This window comes from Sapajus apella, unplaced genomic scaffold, assembly GCF_009761245.1.
Source record: "Sapajus apella isolate SASKATOON/1434 unplaced genomic scaffold, GSC_monkey_1.0 scaffold10, whole genome shotgun sequence".
In the NCBI taxonomy this organism is placed as follows: Eukaryota; Metazoa; Chordata; class Mammalia; order Primates; family Cebidae; genus Sapajus; species Sapajus apella.
In genome coordinates this window covers 25098811-25119273 of record NW_022436950.1, presented here as the reverse complement: position 1 = coordinate 25119273, position 20463 = coordinate 25098811, and the positions used below count along the sequence as shown (strand labels likewise).

At 34.0% G+C, this 20463-nt stretch overlaps 2 protein-coding genes across 2 annotated transcripts in view; both read left to right on the top strand.

The window, feature by feature from the left end:
- SPAG16 (sperm associated antigen 16) overlaps nt 1-5888 on the top strand; it is an 818550-nt gene extending 812662 nt beyond the window's left edge. Inside the window, exon 7 of the mRNA XM_032277663.1 lies at nt 5141-5888. Within this exon, the coding sequence (XP_032133554.1) occupies nt 5141-5316 (176 nt within the window). The 3' untranslated portion in view covers nt 5317-5888. The remainder of the gene's footprint in view (nt 1-5140) is intronic.
- Nucleotides 5889-6030: 142 nt separating this feature from the next.
- Nucleotides 6031-20463, top strand: part of VWC2L (von Willebrand factor C domain containing 2 like) — a 177016-nt gene continuing 162583 nt past the window's right edge. Inside the window, exons 1-2 of the mRNA XM_032277664.1 lie at nt 6031-6788; nt 9170-9639. Of these exons, the coding sequence (XP_032133555.1) occupies nt 9250-9639 (390 nt within the window). The 5' untranslated portion in view covers nt 6031-6788; nt 9170-9249. The remainder of the gene's footprint in view (nt 6789-9169; nt 9640-20463) is intronic.

Genomic DNA, 20463 nt, shown 5'->3' with positions numbered 1-20463 from the left:
TAATTAGTATTCATAACAGAAATGGGAGAACCAGGGTAATCATTTGGCTGGAGACATGGGAAGGGATGTAAAATGAGTGTTTTCAGTTATTGGGTATAATTTTTAGTACATATGATATATGCATTATAATGTATGTATTTAGGGATTAGTGGATATATATATAAATAGTGACTTTTGCAAGAACATGAATGTTTTAGTTTCAGAGTTTCACAAAGCAGTAGAATCAACATTAAATAAAACAATTATGAGATTAGCATGAGCATTAAATTTAAGAGCTTATGCAACTAGGGAGTTCAGTGATATTCATAAAGAAGCTCCAAAGTGTGACACTCATCTGAGTCTTTTTTGCTTATTTATTATTATTATTTTACAGACAGGGACTTGCTGTACCTCCCAGAATAGAGTGTAGTTGTGGGAATAGTTCACTGCAGCCTTGAACTCCTGGGCTCAAGCAATCCTTCTGCCTCAGCCTCCAGAGTAGCTAGGACCACAGATGCATGTCACCATGCCTGGCTAATTTTCTTTCAAATTTTTTTGTAGAGATGGATTCTCACTATGTTGCCCAACCTGGTCTCAAATTTTTGGCCTCAAGTGATTCTCCATCCTGGGCCTCTCAAAGCACTGGAATTACAGGCATAAACCCAGTTGGCCCTAAATCTTAATTTATGAAAGAAATTCTAAAGCCAGTAAATGAAGCAAGACTTTTTTAGTAATAAAGTGTTCAAATCAAATCTCAATTCAAGGCTGGGCAAGTTGGCTCATGCCTGTAATCGCAGCATTTTGAGAGGTCTAGGTGTTTGGACTACCTGAGGTTGGAAGTTTGAGACCAGACTGGCCAACATGGTGAAACCCTATCTCTACTAAAAATACAAAAAATTAGCTCAGCGTGGTGGTGGGCACCTGTAATCCCAGCTATTTGGGAGGGTAAGGCAGGAGAGTCAGTTAAACCCAGTAGGCAGAGGTTGCAGTGAGCTGAGATCAAGCCTGGGCAACAAGAGTGAAACTCTGCGTCTAAAAAAAAAAAAAAAAAAAATCCCAATTCAACCTTCTGTGAGTCTCCCTCTTTATTGTCTCAGAGAAAATATCTACATCACAGGGTTGAGTGAAAAACATGATGTAAAAAAGAAAGCTCTAGATATTCAATAAATGATGGTTACTATCAACTCATTCCAGTAAGTCTGGATGACAAAGAAATGGGCTAAAATCCTTTCTGTTTAAAAATGTCATAAAGGTTTTTGTGCTCCTACTTATAACACACTATGACTCTTCATGCAACAAGCATGTATTAAGCACTGATATGTCAAGTTCCATGACTGTAAAAAATACTGCAATAATAAGCAGCGTGCATCTCAACCTTAAGGAGAATTTGGCTTCATGAGAAGAAAATAAGTATTGACAGGTTAAGATAACTTCTGGCTCTTCTAGGTGTACACTGTCAAAATGAATTTCACTTCTCACACGTTTCTAAAATTAATTAAAAATTTAATAAAAATTAATGAAAACTGAAAACTTTCAAAAATTATAGCTTGAAAAAGTGTTAATATTACGCATTTTATTAGCATGAGAATAAGAGTTTCCAAATTATGTTAGTTTATCTAAAGTGGTTTTTATACCCAGATAAAATTTTACCACTCAATTTGTATGGATTAATTCATTCTATAAACTTCTTTAAGGGATTCTATTGTTAGTAATGCTTAAATTAGTAAGTACATTCAGATATTCAAGTTGTTATACCAAATTCAGTTGAAATTGTTATTCAATTTTACTAAAATATTAGTGAAACTATTTCTTAAAATAAATACGGCATATAAAGGAACGATGTTGTGTTAAGAAAGTTACAAATTTACTTGGAACTAAATTTGAGAGATCCTCTAATTTATAAATTTGATTGGATCAATTAATAGCAGAGCAACACTTTGAGGTTAGGAGAAATTTAATCCTTGTCTTCAAAGCCAAAAGGAGTTGGCTAATTCATCTAACAGTGTAAAATGGACAGCAACATATGTTCCTCATGGAGTCCTATTGGTCAATGAAAAGGCATTGATCTACGAAACATGAAAATATTCTAAAGTCTTGGCAGATAAAAATAAGTATTGATCACATTTTTAAGACATATGAATGAGGAGTCATAATCACTCACTACTGATATATGCTGAGTTATTTATATAAAAGAATAGCAGTTACAAGATTAAATCAGTCCTCTCCCTAGACTGTTTATTTTCTTTCCAGTCTGTGAAAAGTTTGGACATGCTTATAAACTGAATGTTAACAAAAGAAAAAAAGCAATACATTTTTTACCTAACAGATGTTTAAACATTTATCTGTATTTTATTTTAAAACACATTTATGAATCAATTTTGACCATTTTTATCTTTAAACTGCTGGTATACTACTCTGTTTTTATTCACAAATATAATTCACGTGATTTTTTATGGAATGTGTGCATTTATAAATTTTTATAATTATTCTTGTTAAAACACTATGCTAAATAACATTTTTAATAATCTGTTCAGAAATTACAAGACAATATTCTGTTTTTAATATTTTAATAAAAAATTTAAAGTAAAAATAAATTATAATTTATTTTAATTTTATATTTTTAAGGAGACAGATTTACTTTAACGTGAACGTTAGTTCAGGTTTCACATAGATTCTCATGACACTATTAAAAATTGTTTTTCTGCCATATTTTCATTCCATTGACCAAGTTCTGATATAGTTAAATCTTCTATTCTCCATAAATTTATCATTAAGACCCTGACATTCAGATGACAAGTTATTTGCAGTGTGGTTTGTTTCTCATTGCCAATGACCAGGAGATTTAAAAAGATACCCATGCACTTCTCCATAAGCACTTTCTCTACAAATACTCCACTTTGTAGAGATGCTACCAGCAATGAGACTGTGGTATTTTTGTTTTTGTTTCTGAGAGTACCTCTTCTCTCTCACACCAACTGGATACTAAAGTACTAATATAGCAATTGACCCACCTGGTAAGTAATTTTGAACATTTTCTAACTTAGAAAGAGGTTAGTATCCCTGTTCCCAGCAAAACTAATTTTTAAGTCACACATTATATGCAGTGTAATAATCCAATATACTCTAAATGAAGTTGAACATGCTTATAAATTTATACTAATTTTAGCTATTAGTTATGATACATACTCAGTCCTGCAATCTTCTGAAAATGAGTTCAGGTAAACCTGAAAAACCTCATAATAAATTTGCTGACTCAGATCTATCCTCGAAAAAACAAATTTTTGAAACACCTGAGGCATGGTACTGTTGAATTAACATTAGGTTCCAATACTATCATTTTCTGTATTTTATTAAACAAACTTTCAGAAATTATCAGAGCCTTCATAAATATTTCCAATTGTGATTTTCACAGATTTGAATAATGATTTGAAGCTAAATATTTTTCTTTTTCTTTATGAACTTGGTTCTGTTTGGTGTTGTCTGGTTTCACAAATAGAAAAGAATATTTACCCCCCTTTAAGCTGTTGTATAAAAACTATAAGGAAAAAAGTTATTTGATTCTTGGGAAAGTCACAAACAGCAACTGCCTATAGAGTGAGGTTGTAAGTGAAATCCATATGTAATACCTCTGTCAGCAAAGACTTAGTGGAAGAGGGTTTATAATAAATATTCACATCTGCTTCTTTGGACACTCTAATCCATCCTAAGGATCTTTGCTGTGTCAGGCTTTGTTCTAGATGAAGAAGCCCAGTAGTTATAAAGGTTTACAAATAGGCTGTATTTATCATGGTTAGCTTTACTTTTATAACTTTTCTCTGTTTTAGAGGTATTCATGATTATTGGGGGTAAGATTTGTGATTAAATATTACACTATAGCTTTTATGGTGATATCATTTTAGAATTCTTATTATAAAATGGACCAATGCTATTTTCACAATACACCACTTACCTAAAATCTGTCAAGAAGGCATCATTGGCAACAATGCTATCCTGGCTATGGAAAACATAATGGCTTAAAAGCCCAGGCTCTGGATTCGAAGTGCTGTGATTAAATGCTAGCTCCTTCTATACCTACGGTGTCATTAGTTCGCCTTTCTAAGCCTCTGTTTCTTCACCTACATAGAGAAGTTAATACTATTTATCATTTGATTGTTGTAAGGATCATATGGAATTACCCATATCAAGCACTAAATATGGTATCTATCACATTAAAAGAGTTTAATAAATTTTAAATATTATTACTGGAACAATAATATGCCTTCTAAGTGTGATTAACTACTCCCATGGATAGTACTAATGTCATACTTATTTACACTAAGTACTGAGCTTACGTAAACACATTCTATTGCTTTTACTTACCTCCAAGTCCCATGATAGTTTGCTACTGGACTTCCTTAATAAAAATATTAATTAAAATTGGATCCCTGATTTGTTTTCACTTTGAGGAAATGAGTCTCTATAAAATATATGGTACAAAAATTATGCAAATATCCTGTGCTGTATTTTTTTTAGAAAAAAAATTAACAAAATTTGAATTCTAAGCTACAGTAAAACCTCCCAAGTCCTTTTTAAATGGAAGTATTTATTTCCACTTCAGCTACAAAAAAAAATTTTTGAGTTCATGAGTATCACAATTTTTAAAGCAGGAATGTATATTATTAAGTTGCAAGTAATGACTAACATAATTATAAAAAGTAAGTTTAAAGAAGAATATAAATTTTAAAATATAAATTATCCATATAGATACAGATATATGTGTTTTCCATAAACTTTGAAAGCTATGCCTTTTAAAACTTTTAAACATATAATTTATTTGAAAAAGAAAGCTGCTTTGCATAGTTGCTTTCAAAATCATCTCCTCAAAATGCTTTATTAATCACAAATAAAAAAGAATAGTAGGACATTTGAGGAACTCTGCAAATAAAGGAGACAGAGCATTAGGCTTTATGTCCCAATTCAAAAATGTTATAATCTAACGATTGATGTGTCTTGATTTTGACTCAATGTATTTCTTATACCTACAGGAGCTACTTCATATTTAATAACTGACATCTAACACAGAATGATAATTGAAAGAAAATAGAATGCTTCATTGCTTATAAACTGTGAACGCTGAAATAAAACTTTGATTCATTCTCTCTCTCCTCTCTGTCTCTCTCAGGTCGAGTATTAGCTCAGGCAAGTGGCAATGGTGTTATCCATCTTCTAGATCTTAAATCTGGGCAGATTCACAAATTGCTGGGCCACGAAAGAGAGGCGCACACAGTTGTGTTTTCTCACGACGGGGAGATTCTGTTTTCTGGAGGCTCTGAGGGCACAGTTCAAACGTGGTCTTGACGGTCAGCATATCCCGCTGTGGAGGGTATTCCCTTTAAGGCTTGAAAATGCCTCCTGTAGTCCCAAACCAGTAAATAACTGGTTAAATGTGCCAGCAGGTAACATTTACAGTTTGCTTTAAAACGTGCTTTGGACATATATTTTAGTGCTTATACTGTTACTAATAAAAAAATAACTTTATGCTCACTCATTTGTGTCGGGGTCTTTTTTCTCTCTCGTTTTGATCAGAATTTAGAGACACGGCATCTTTGCTAGGGGTTTTGAAAGAAACAGCTTTACAATGACGCCTAATGACAGACTAGATGAATTACAGGAGATTGATTTTTAATGTTAGAGAACAAACTGCAGGAAAACCTGGCTACTTTTTTTTTCTTTTAAAATCAGATCCAAGCTGCAGGAAGACCTGAAGTTTAATCATGCAGCACCGGGCAAGTCTTTCTCCTACCAAAGGGTCAAATAGAATCTACGAGCATACGTTTTTACAGATTCTTTGACAACGATTATGCTTTATCTATTAATAATAATCAGGGACTGCAGATGGCTTAAATCTAAATGCAAGCCTCTCCCGGAACTTTCATCTCTGCAGCCCATCCAAAATGCGTTAGGTATAATGACAATTTTTCAGAAAAAAAATTTTATTTGTAATTTCAATGTAAATAAGTATCTCTCACATAGAATGCCTTTACCCCTCCTGATGCACGCATCCGCTGTATAAAGTGCGACTGCTTGGAGAGCACTCTAGCCTCGTCTAAAGCAGCTCGGGGATTTCGACAGAGCTGGGCTCAGAAGCCAGTTGTTGGCGCTGTCCGTGGTGCTGAGGAATTCCCGGCTGCCGGCAGAATGAGCTCCAAATCAGCAATCTGCAAACTGCTCTCAGTGATGCAGAAACCCAGCTAAAGTTGCTCCTTTCCTTCACGTCCACAGTTAGTATTCTCCGGCGTGTAAGAGGGGATTCAAGCAACATACTGTGGACGATGGTGACGGTATTGCCAGCGGAGTGGGCTTTAAGCTACAGCATGCTGTTGCTGTTTGTGATCCTCAGAGCCTAGCCAAATCACCTCTACTGCCGTAGCAAACACTGTGTAAGTGAACTCATGTGTGGAGGAGGCGTAATCAGCCGGGAAATTTCATAGAAGGATCTAAGAAAATGCTAAAAATAAGTTCAACATGATTCTGCTACTGGGGTCTGGATTTCTACAGGACCAGCATTGCTTCTTGCTTTGAATTCTGAAGACCGGTCCAAAGCAAATTTCTCATGTGTGTCTGCTGTGTTTCTTTCTGGAAGGGCGGGAGACTGCTTCTTTACTGTGTTTTGAAATGGGAGGTAGAGAGAATGGATTGCCTTTAATTCATGCCTAAAAATGTATTCTTTGGGTAATTAAAGAAGAACTGCTTTCCTAAAACATACCTGACCTTTTAGTTCATTTTGGGCTGTGACCCCTACCTCCACCATTAACCTCCAGAGTGATTAGGTAAGTGTATCTTATGATATGAGTTATGTTTGTTTTCTCAAAGAAATAGATGCAGTCATTTTAAATCATATGTAGCAATATGGGGAGGGGGGGAAAGTTAAGATGGGAAGTGATCCTCAGTTTAGCAGTGTTTGCTTTCTTATTAAACATCTTCAGATACACATTATATTTGATGTCTCCAATGTTTCTTCTCTTAAATACATAGTGTCTTAAATTGTACTAGGGCAGCTCAATTATGAAGAAGGCTTTTTTTTAAAAAAAAAATAGCCTAAGAACTTAGTTATATTAAAAATAAAAGCTTGTTTTTTACCATGCAGATTTTAAGATATATTTCATATAATAAAAACATATTTAGTGTTGATATAAAGTAGACATTACATTCCTATTTTTACCTCTAAGTTTACATTTACCACAGCCTAACACATTAATGCCTACCTGTGGCTTACAAAGAGATCATTTTCTGTCTATGTCCCTTTGAAGCAGAATCGTATGTGTATTTTATATGGCTTATCTTGCATGTATTGACAGATACTGCTGGAATATTATAAGGAAGCACAGTTGCTTTCTTTTCCTCTAAGGTAAACTTTGTAAATATGTGATTATAAATGCTTGCTTTAATTAGTAAATTATATTTATGCTTTTTCAGAAGCTTCTGTTATGTTTGTTATCTCTGTAGTAATTTGAGAGAAAAAAATGCTTTGTCAAAGGGAGCTTCCAGATTCTCAAGTAGAATTATAGGTTTGCATTTTCTTGTTCTGTCATGACTCATTATTTTTGACATATTTTATAAGAAATCATCTGCTTTATTATTGCCTACTCAAAGGGAATTCTAATATCAGAGGATATCAGAGGAATTCTAATATCAGCTTTCTCTCTGAAAAGAAGGCATACTACCTTCCATTTTACTATTACTAGAATTTGCCTATCTACCTTAAAATGCAAATGTAATATAATAGTTTATGAAGTTTCCTAATATCATCTTTATCTTATTTTAAATTATCATTTGTATATGTAAAAGTAAAAAGAGATGGTTTTCATTGCTCTTAATATATTCTGAAGATAAACCAATGGATAACATTTATAACTGACCTGAAAATGTCCTATATACAATCTTAGTGATGTTGGCATGAAGCCAATCACATTTAAATAAACAAATAAGCTATTTGACAACAATTTTCCTTATTTATTGCTCCCTAAAGTCACAGTTTCCCCACAGCCTCTGTGTGAGTTAGTCATTCTAAATATTTAAATAGGAGCCCACTCCCAACACTTCACATCAATTACCAGTGCTAAGTGGAGTTTACAAGAGTCAGTGTCACAAAATTAATAAGGCATATTTTCTATGAATGGTTAACATTAATTACTGTTTTAAGCAACTTCCATAAACAGTTTTAAGCTGACATCTTTGTGCAAATTTCCTACATGCAAATATTTTTGACATTTCAAGAGTTATGTTTTCAAGATCTCATAAATTGTGACTATATTATATTGAAATGTTTAAATAATACTACGTATCTACTAGATTTAAGTTACTGTGAAATAAATTTATAGATAGATCTCTCCTGCCCACTAGGAGCTTACTTCCTATGTAAAATAATGTGGAAAAGAATACAAATACATTTGTTTCTAACAATTTCTTTTAAGCACATGGAATTCTCTTATATTTTATCTCAATATTTCAAATTTTCTCTTGTATTATTTTATTTCATTATTTCAAGTTTTCTTTCTCTTGATCGCTAGGGAATAGTCAAGCTGTTTTTGTTATTAACTATATTTCAAAAATCCAGATTCATGTTCACTGAAACACGTAACTGATGTTGATACCATCATTGTTCTCCAGCTATGGGCATAAATAAGAAATCCTTTATAGTAGCTCCAACCTAATTATAATTTACATTCAACTGCTGGTTTATTCTTTTTCTTTTAGAATTAGATTTTTTCTCATTAACCTCTTGAGTTGATACAGATAATTATAACATATGTTCCATCACTGACTAGTCCAGTTTAAAGAAAAACAGAAAATGTGAGTTCAAATATTCTTGAGCTATTCGTAAGTTACTCCTTGTAATCACCTTTTGGGGCTCAGTAAAACCATTTCTTTGCAATTTTGACAAAGCCAGATGTTTGAAATTTAGAAGGAAAATTCAAGCTGAAGGTTCCTATATAAAATAATCTAAAAGGACAAATTTTAATGCATATATTGCCAAGTATCAACTCTCCAAACTTCACAGTAAGGCATAGATAGTTGCATGAACTTAGTCTATTTGAGGTCTTAGTGTCTTCAAATCTAACCCAAACAAACAGTTTAGGAGCATAGACTTAAATGAATCTATCTTCACTTTATATATGTCAAATTATTCTTTTTAAACATTTATTTTCAGCCTACCCCTCTTGTATTCCCATGGAAGGAGCTGAGTATATTTAATATTAGGAGCACATCCAGAAGTCTTTGAAGAGGGGGATGGCTCTTCATATTCATGAAGCTTGCATACTTCTGTTGGTCATCCCTGGATTGGTCACCTCTGCTGCTATCAGTCATGAAGACTATCCTGCTGATGAAGGTGACCAGATCTCCAGTAATGACAATCTGATCTTTGATGACTATCGAGGGAAAGGGTGTGTCGATGACAGCGGCTTTGTATACAAGTTGGGAGAACGATTTTTCCCTGGGCATTCCAACTGTCCGTGTGTCTGTGCTCTAGATGGACCTGTTTGCGACCAACCAGAATGCCCTAAAATTCACCCAAAATGTACTAAAGTGGAACACAATGGATGCTGTCCTGAGTGCAAAGAAGTAAAAAACTTCTGTGAATATCACGGGAAAAATTACAAAATCTTGGAGGAATTTAAGGTATGCGTTACCCTCCATATTTATTGAATATTAACTTTTCATACCACGTGCTTAGTAAATTGCTACATTAAAGCCAGAGTTGGGAAAATGTACTTTTTAATTTCCCTTTAAATTACAGCAATTCAATTCTAATTAGCATAAGTAGTGCCATGGTCAACAAATGGCCAGTTGGTTTGTTGATCATATTTGTTAAGTTTCACAATAACCTTTTTTTTTCCCAGAAGTATTTGGGGTATGCCTAACACCTTTTATTTTTGCCCTTAAACATTTCTTCTCTATTATTACAAAATATGTTTTCTGAGGGAAACAATTTTGTGTATAGTATATGTGTCTCTTAAATTAATTTTTAAATTGTCTTTTGTGTGTGTGTTGCTTATTAGCCTAATTTGAAGTCATTTAACGATACAGTCTAGAATTATGTGTTTATTGTGTGGAAAAGCTACAGAGACACACTTCTTAGCTGTGGTCTTCATATTAAGAAAATGCACTTGGCCTACTTTTTGTCAAGCAAGATCTTCATTCTGTTCTCTGCCCTTAAGATTTTTTACTTACTGGATTCCACAGAGAGCTCAACTTTTATCACAATCCATGTAAAGAGTAGTAAAAAAGACTGTAATCTTTTTCAGCCTATATGGTATTTTTTAGTTTTTCTCTTATGCTTGTGTCATCTTTTCAAAGTAGCTTGGAGTTCATTTTTATCTCTTACTGTACTTTCTTTTCTCCAATGGCTAGTTTTAATTGGGGTATCCTATAAGCCTGATCTGAACCCTGAAGGTATAAATACGTGAAAAATGTCCATCTTAAATGTAATGGCAGTTTGTGCCTTGGAGTGTCCGTCATACTGATGGCTTCATATAAAATGTTCCCATTTCATCTAACCACGTTCTGTGAAAAGGTGCTCAGACCTTAGAGGAAAAAGAAGATATAGGTAGTTTGCAGTGTGGGTGTCTATGCATGAGAGAAGACATTTCCATTATTAGCACTGGCCCAACTTCTCTCTCCTCAAGAGTCGAATGGTGCCAGAAATCAGTACATAGAAAAAAAAAGTTTCAACTGATCATCATTAGAGCAAACTGTATATTTGTAGTTAACTGTATTTGGTTCATTCCAGGTTGTGGGTTCAAGCCAATTCTAATTTACCCAAGAATACCCAATTATTTAAACTAGATTCCTTAGGACATGAGGGAAATTTTAATTATGACATTCAACTTCCTTAGACATGTTATTTTTGACTTTTGTCTTTCATGTATTATTTTATTACACAAAATTAAGAATTAAAACCATGAGAGTCTAATAAAATTATCATTGTTGACACCAAATAATAGTTGAGCATATAGTACATTTATTAATAGTTTTATGATCTCTAAAATGTTGTATATACTTTGGAATTACCTATTTTTAATTTCATCTTAATGGAAGTAAGTACGAGTACTCAAAACATTTGATTCTAGACATGGTTCTGGAGCCGTATCACCCTTTTCTAACATGCATTTATATCTAGAGTAGAATACAAAAAGGTATTGTAGGAACAGCATTTCATAACTAGCAAAAATACAAATAGAAGTTTTTGAGATTTATATAATTTGGTAATCTGTATTTAATAAAGAAAAAAAGAGATTGTCTAATTAATGCACTATTAAAAACACTATCGTTTTCCCTCTATTTATTAGATTTAGTTCACTACAAAGGTAATAACTATGTTACCATGTCAAACAATACAGAGATATTTAAAGGAAAAGTTAATAATTTCTGTACCCATTCTAGTTATAACCCTACTGTAATCCAATTAATCCCTAACAATTCTTTCCTAATATATGATGCATTAATATGCAATTTTTCACCTGACTTTTTGTGTCATAAATTTTTTGATGTGATTTTTAAAATGACAGATATAACCCTTTTTTTTTTTACAAGAATTGAGTCATGAAGAGCTTTAGAGACTATATAAAACAAATGTATAAGAATGAGAAACTGAAACCAAGAAAGTTTAAATTACTTATCCAAAATTGTCAAATTATTTACTTTAATATCTAAATGCTCCCATTCTAATAATACTATATAATCTCTCAAAACACTAAGGTCTGAGACCTGGATTCAAATCCCAAATTCATCAATTGGATATAAGTTTTTGAATGGAGTTCTTAAACTTTTTGAAACCACAGTGATATTGACTATAAAATAGCCATTGTAATAATCACTTTCCTTAGGAGGAGAGGTTGGAATACTTAATACTATATAATTTCTGTGAAGTCACTAACCTTGTGATGATGGGTACACATTAGGTATTAAATAAATGATTGTCCTCTCCTCCTTAACTTTAATATCCAGGGATTTACTCTAAATTCTAAATTCTTCTATGGCTTTGCCTACATTTTATAATGAAAGTTAAACTTTAAAAGACTTTCAAATGAAGAATTCTAATACCTTTTTAAAATTCTCTACTTATCCATATGAACCATATAACTCTAAGTAAATATTAGCCATGATCGGCCATCTTGATTCTCTTCCAACTCAGCTTGCAAGGAACAAGTAATTAATTATGAAAGATGGTAAAACTTTCATATAATAATGTTGATATGTTATTATGGAAGCTGTATCGAGATATTTTTATATACAACGTAATCACCCAATAAGAATTTATCAGGCTGTTCAATAGATAAGGTACTATGGAAATATTTATATTTGAAAGTAGGATATCTAGAAGCCAAAATTTCTGCTCACAAGAAAGACATGATCAATGTGAAGAGAGAAGGTAGGAAAAAGCAGTTAAAAGTTAAGTATATTATTATGAAGACCCAGTATAACTCCCAAGAGACTGTGGTGTCAGAAGCTTATCAACGTGGTATAAGGCTTGGTTAAGCAAGAGATTTTTCTTCAGGATGCTCACCCTATACACCCTGTAGAGTTGCCTGTTCTTCAAGAAGTACTTGAAATTGACCTGGGAAGGTTTAAATTCCAAAGAGGAAACTGCCAGAGCAATATCAGAGATTGGAATAAATACAACCTGCAAAGAGGAGGGAGATGGGAATGACTGGAAGCTAGATAATTACTAAAATGCTATCCTAATAAGAAGTAAATTCAGATATGTAATGGTGGACAGTGGATGGAAGGGCCTTGAGTACTGGGCCAAATATCTAGATTCATCTTAAGAATAACAGGAAATAAAATGCAGATTGTTGTGCACAGAGATGACCTAGTTACACATAAATAAAAAACAATGTCCTACATCCAAGCTCAGAATTGAAGTAAAGGGAAACTAATAGTGGAGGAAGGAAGTCTGTTACAGAAAAAAAAAAATGAGATACACAAGGACAAAGACATTCAGGACAGTTTTCAGGGTAAAATCTAATTCCCCTGCTATAGCCTAGATTCTACTCATTGGCCTCTCCAAATTCTTCCTACTCTTGGCGACTTTTCTTCCTTGTGTGTTTGCACTGCTGTTCCACAGTATGGAACACTTTTTCAACATGGCTCCCCTCTTTAAATCCTACTAGACCACTTCAAGGCTCCATTTAAATCTCATTTCAACTGGAAACCCCTTTCTGTCTGTCCTACCTCTTATTTCTCACACCGTATCACTCCTCTCCCATATGTTCCCACAGCCTGCGGTACACATCATCGAGAACAGTAATTGTTGTCTGATACTGTGAAGAGCTTTATGTATATTCTAACACATTTTATTTTGTAATAACACTGTGAGAATTATACTTTTATTAGCACTGTTTTACAGATAAGAAAACTGAAGCAGCAGAGTGTAAGTAACTTGTCCAAGACCACACAGCTGGAAAGAGGAAAAAGTAGGACTCCAAGCCAGGCAGCTTGGCTGCAGAATCTAAGCTCCTCACCACTTCTACTGCTCTATCCCACAATAATGCAATATATCACACTATAATGATATTAAATTATATAAAATATAATGTGAAATAATATAATGTGAAACTACTTGTCTCTTCCATTAGTCATTGAACCCTTTGAGGCTAAGGACACTGCTTTCTTTCTTCCTCCCCCTCTATTCCCCGCACCATATGACCTACGTAACAGTCACTCCATACATTTTTGGATGAATAGCATATCAGGTCAAATTATAATTCAACTTACAGGATAAAGAAGTTAGAATCTCTTTAAAATGATTTAGTTTCTGTTTATGTGTTGATCTCTTCATTTAAATTAGTTAAAGAAGCACTGGGACCTGACAAAAAAATGGTCTTTGGGCAGTTAAGATAGCATACGTTGTTCTCTTATGATGGGAATGCCTATTTTCATCCGCCTTTACTTTCTTCCTCTCTCAACCCCTTCCTAACCAAGGCTTGTCTTGGATTCTGTCTCCATCCCAGCTTTGCAATGACTACCTGGTATTTTGGCTGTACTGTCTCACTTTATGTAGTTGCAAACCATAAGTCACACTTCAATATTTTCTGATCACCAAATTCACATCTAAATTGATCCACGTGTCACCTGATCGGAAAAATAATATCATTTATAAAGGTTGTGGTTTTTTTATTTCATTTATTGATGCAAGCTTTGAAAATGAATTTATCTCTACTGTTTCTGAAAACTCTAAATTCTCCAGTGTTCTGGTAATATTGTATTAAGATAAAGGTCATTGTATAGTAGGTTCTCTCATCTTTCTTTTATGTGCATCCAGGCAATATGACACTGGAACCTACTTTTTAAGAAATAAAGCTTATAAATAATAAATTATAATAGCAGTTTCTACCAGAAAAAGTTTATTGAAAATGTAGGCTTAACTATCTTACGCTGAGTTTCTCAAAGGAAACTCAGTATTTTTATAACTCTGATTCTGCTAGAATTAGGCTTTTTGACTATGTCTTTATACTTTAAAATTTGTACTGATTTAGTTGTAGGTCATACACTGAAGGTTATACTACCTGCAGCTGAAAGAAATCTTTCAGCTTTTGCATAGCTTGTTTCATTTTAAAGTGATTTTCTGCAGTCAATTCCCCGTGTTCCTAATTCAGGATTTGGATTTACCCAAAATCTGCTCTTCCCTGCTGACACTGACCTTTGTGCCTTTCCCACTATGGGCCAAAGACAGTGGGTTAGGTCTCTGAATTTCATATTTGAAAGTGCAGTGTGAATATTTTTTCAAGGTGAACATCTTATAGGTTTGTTTTTCCTTTTATAAAAAATGAGCATGTTTTTATGCTGCGTTAGGATGCCGAGTTTTTGCCCTAAATTTTGTACTTAACACTTAAATCTCAAGGGAATAAAAGAGGACCCACCTGGCCAACATAGTGAAACCCTGCCTTTACTAAAAATACAAAAATTATTGGAGCATGGTGGCAGGTGCCTACAGTCCCAGCTCCTCGGGAGGCTGAGGCAGGAGAATCGCTTGAACCCAGGAGGCAGAGGCTGTAGTGAGTGGAGATCATGCCACTGCACTCCAGCCTGGACAATAGAGGGAGACTCAGTCTCAAAAAAAAAAAAAAGACACAAGAGCAGAAAACCAAACACTGCATTCTCACTCATAAGTGAGTGATGAACAATGAGAACACATGGACACAGGGAAGGGAACATCACACACCAGGGCCTGTTGGGGGTTGGGGGGATGGGGAGCTAGGGGAGGGAGAGTAGGGGGTTGGGGGGATTGGGGAGGGATAACATTAGGAGAAATACCTAATGTAGATGACAGAAGCATGGATGCAGCAAACCGCCATGACACGTGTATACCTATGTAACAAACCTGCACGTTCTGCACATGTACCCCAGAACTTAAAATTAAAAAAAAAAAGACAGAAAATTAAGCAGTGAGATTATTTTGCCAAATCATTGCACTAATAAAAAATGTTGATGCCAGTCTGCATTTGGAATCGATTTGCCCTTTAATGGGTATATTTATACAGAGATAAATTTTTCAACCCTCTCATTCATAGGTGCCCCACCATTAATGCCCAATATTGTAAAATTAAATCTGTAAAAATGTTTGAGTAGGAAGAATTTTTTAATTCAGGTTTGGGAAAGTCATTTGCTATCTGGTTGTTTTTTAATATGGAGAAATAAATGGAAGGCAAGCATGTTCTAGGAGCTGAGGACCAGATTTATGAAAGAATAGAAAACCAGAGGCTATAGAGATATCTCAGTTGAGGGGAATGACAGGTAATTCACTGCCCCCTACCCAGCTATCCACCTGCCACTGCACCAGTGTCTATGAAAATCACAGGAACTAAGATGTTTACACAAAGCAAACGGGTACAAAAAGGTATCTACTCCATTTTGTACATACCTTTCCGAAGTATAAGGTTGTATTTATTTTAATAATAGAGGAATCAGTGGATTTCAAGAATACAGGTGGGGTTTTTAAGGAATTTTATCCAAAGAGGGTTTCTAAATTCTCAAAAAATGGGTAGTGGAATCACCAGGGTTTTTTTGTTTTGTTTTGTTTTTTTCGGAATATCACTCTGTTGCCCTGGCTAGAATTCAGTGGTGTGATCTCAGCTCACTGCAACCTCCGCCTCCCGGATTCAAGCAATTCTCCTGCCTCAGCCTCCTGAGTAGCTGGGACTACAGGCACAAGCCACAACGCCCAGCTAATTTTTTTTGTATTTTAGTAGAGATGGGGTTTCACCATGTTGCCTTCAAGGCTGGTCTCGAACTACTGAGCTCAGGCAATCTACCCGCCTTGGCCTTCCAAAGTGCTAGATACTATCCCAAGAATGTACTAGAAAGCATCATGATTTCATGCAGCAAAGATAATTGGGGATCTTTGTCAAGAGGTTGAGAAGATTAATTCCATACTTATTGGCTCTGCAAAATTCAGTTTCTGTTTTGCAGAGCATATTGTGGCTTTTACCATTAAAATGGCTTTGAGTGAGTTAAGGAATGCCTTTTCCTTTCAAGTTGCTGCAAAATAACAGCAACTGAGTCCTTACTCCTGCTTATCTGAGGTTCAGCCTCAGCATGCAGAATGAATGGGTTCAAAGTGGATATTCTTGGTGGGGAATTCCCATCTTTGTAAGTAGCCAGGGAACCTTTACCTAATTTTTACACTCTCCGAGTAATTTCATTTCAGAAATTAGAAGTCAATTTTATTAAAAAATTTATAATGTTCATTGCACACTTTTTGCATTCACAGAAGTACACTAAAAGGTTTTTGCACTCACAGGAGTACATGAAAGCTAGGAAAGAAATCAAATTTTTAAAATAATTTATTTTTTAAAAATTCCTTTGATAACTGAATGTTATCCTTTTCATATTACTTTCTAAAATAGAGTAGAATTATAAGAATAAATGGCTTCCAAATTAATTCCCAAAGGAGTGAAACAGCTCATCTACAGTCAGAATGAGTCTCTTGCTTTACATTTTAAGAGAATTGATGGTCATCAGCTAATCCTTTTGTTAGCTATATATGAGTAATTTTTCATCCTCACTTACCAGTATTTATTGCTGTCCTTCATACTGGAAGATGCTGCTGTTAATAGTGATAACTGTGTGACAAGCATGGCTACCGAGATTTGTGACTGGGCATCTGTGCCCTGTACACACTGGGAGATCGGCGTTGATTTGCAGCCACATCTGAGATTTATAAAGCTTGTCAGTGTTAGTGACTACCCCAGACTAGAGGTCAGCTATCAGTAGTTTACTGACACAGTTGCCCACTCCCTACTCACAATATTGAGAGAAGATGAAGCTGAAAAAAAAGAATGACCTGGTAGTCTCCCTTCTAAATTTTAACTCCAACTGTGCAAGATTTTGGATATGTTAAAAATTTGCCTATTTTTAACTGTTTTCCTCACCAAAAGACAGAACTGGTTAATAGGGTGATATTAACAAGCATAATTTTTTTCTGTTTCCTATATTTTATTTCATAACACAGGCCTACGTATATTTGGACAGTTTTGCAGATTAATTTATAATTGATATGATCTAGATTTTAAATGCTCCATACATACATTGTGTGTGCGCATGCGTGCATGTGTGTGTATGTGTGTTAAATTGGAGGAAGCAAGAGTGTTCTTACTTTAAGAAAATCTTAAGATTAGTTAAATCTTTTGTTCCTACTTCTTAATCGCCATGAACATATTTTCGCTTTTTTGTTGTTATCCTACTGCTAGATTTATACACCAAGCAGTGTGTTTTATGAAGGACAGCACAAGAAAAACCTATTGGTATATTTTTAAGTTGTCTTTTAGGGAAGCATTTGAAACAAATAACTAAGAGGTGATTTGAAGTGATCAATGTCTTTGCTTTCTCAAACAATAGGCATTATTAATTGGGAACTGGCTTATTTTAGTCTGTACTTTGGGTTTTATCATCACTACTGATTAACATCAGTCATTTCAGCTTCATACGCTTCCATTGTTGATTTCCTCGCCTCTAGCCTGCCGTGGAGTATCTCACAATAAAGCCGTCTTTGCAAAGATTTAATGACATCATGGAAAGAGTGAATAAAGTACTAAAGTGACAAGAAAGATCTTTCAGCTGCTGAGAAAGTTTTCAGATGACATTATTCTATGGCTGTATAAAGTTGTCTACAGTGTATAAACATGCACTAAACATACACTTAATTTTCTCCCTATTATGCCACATAGCTATGAACAAAACACAGTATAGTTTTACTCTATCTGTAAAATTGATACAATGAGACCATATATGTCTTATGAAGAATAAATAGTTTTGAAGTTAATAGTATTACATATCAATTTATAACTAACAACTACCACTGCTCAAAAGTTTTTTTTTTAATTAAATATTATTGGGTTGGAGTTTTGAAATGTTTTTCATTTTAGGATTTACCTTTCACTACCATTGTTACATCTTGGTTTGGGATTTTATTCCTGATATTTGAGTTTATATAAATTATTCTATTTGTAAAAAGGCAGGCATTATGGTTTTTTCTTATAGTCTAGGTCCTTTCTACTTTTGAGTGCTGGCCATAAAATTTTAGATCTGAAACAGAACTTTGAAATTATTTTATCCAACTCCCTTATTTTAAAGATGATTTAAAAAATGACTAACAGAAACTTAGTGATAACACCATAATGGCACAGCTCATTATTTGCAAAAGCAATATTAATATGTCACTTTTCTGTGATCTTTTTCCTATATTTACTACCTTCAGTTTTAACAGAAAAATGCCAGCTCGTTTGCATCTTCTTTTCCAATAAATATGTTGGATGCAATGATTTATCTCAGCCAATTGTCTATAGAAATGAGATATCAGGACCTATCACCATGACAACACAGAGTTACAAGTAGACATGAAGAATAAAATATTGGCACATCAAAAATCAGTCTTAGATACAGATTGAGTACAATTTGTGAAACCAGCCTAAGTTTCCAAAGGCTGTAATAAAAATGGGGCCCTTTGTCTAAAACAGAGAAATTATGTAATTAAGCCAAACAATATAGGTCAAAATATAATTAAGATATATTACATTAAACATTACCTATTTATTTTCACTGAGACTACTTTACACTAGGAAGTAACAAAGGAGCAAAATCAGCTGTGCTTACTCATGTATTTTGATGGTTTTAGAAAATGAGGATCCATTTTTTTTTTTCGCTTAGCAAACTCTCACCTCTCACTAGATGGCAGGAATGGAGTGTGCAAAATAGATGGTATATGCAAAAATCTATCATTCTGTGGCATTAGAACAACAACAACAAAAATCTCTAAACTGGCTGATGATCCATACCACCTAAGGAAGGAATGTTGCAAAAATTCAGATTCCTTGACCTTTCTATCTTAAATTCCAATTTAAATCATTTAAATCTATGTTATTCTAAAGTTTCCCAGATTATTATAATACGCAGCTGGGTTTGGGAATCACTATAATTCAGCCTTTTCTAGTCTGTTTTCTAAGGAATACTAGCATCCTATGTGATTCTCAGTAAGGAATCACATAGGAATTCAATTATCATCATCAAATAAACTTCAGAAATGATGCATCCTTTAACCTCTCTTGGAAATGTGCAGTACACGCTAGTATACTGAGACTGCTTAAGCATATTGAAAGGTAGGTTTGTTTGAGAGTTAGTGTGTATAGTTCAACTGCTGAGAGCTCAAAGGATGGTGAAAACTGGATTTCAAAGCAGGCCCTACCACTTACCAGCCAAGTGACCTAGGCACACATTACCTTACCTCTTTATGTCTCCGTGTACACTTCTATAAAATAGAGATAATATTAGGCAGTACTTGGCATGTGCCACAAGATTTATAAAAGCTACCTGAAATTTTTACTACTATTAATACTAAATTGTATTTAATCCAGAATTTCACAAATTTATGTGACAGTAGAACACTTTTTCTTTTTTTCTCAGAGCATTTATTAACATCTTAAAGTTCACAAGCAGTCAATGAAACACAGTTTAAAAAATATTTTGCTAATGAGTCAAGATAGGCTAATTCCTTTATTTAACTTTTATGGGCAGTTAATGATAAAAATCTATTTTTTCTCAGCTTATCTTTGAATGTTGTGTTCCTTTTAAAGTTCCCCAAATTGTATTTAATGTGATTATTTTTGATAATGTATTAATTTGTGTTACATAAAACAATGTAGTTGAAAAATGACTTTTTAAAATAGTGATAATATCAATGACAAATAATGGATTATCTAAGACAAGGGTCAACACACTATGCTCCATGAGCCAGATGCAGTTTACAATCCATTTTATTAATAAAGTGTTATTGAAACACAGCCATGCTCACTCACTTACATATTGTCTATGGTTGCTTTTAGCCTGTTCCAGGCACTGTATGACCCACAAAATCTAAAATATTTACTATTTGGCCCTCTATAAAAAAGGTTTGCTAATCCTTGCCTAATCTAGAATCAGATATTCTTCCCTTTCTATTTCTCTGAA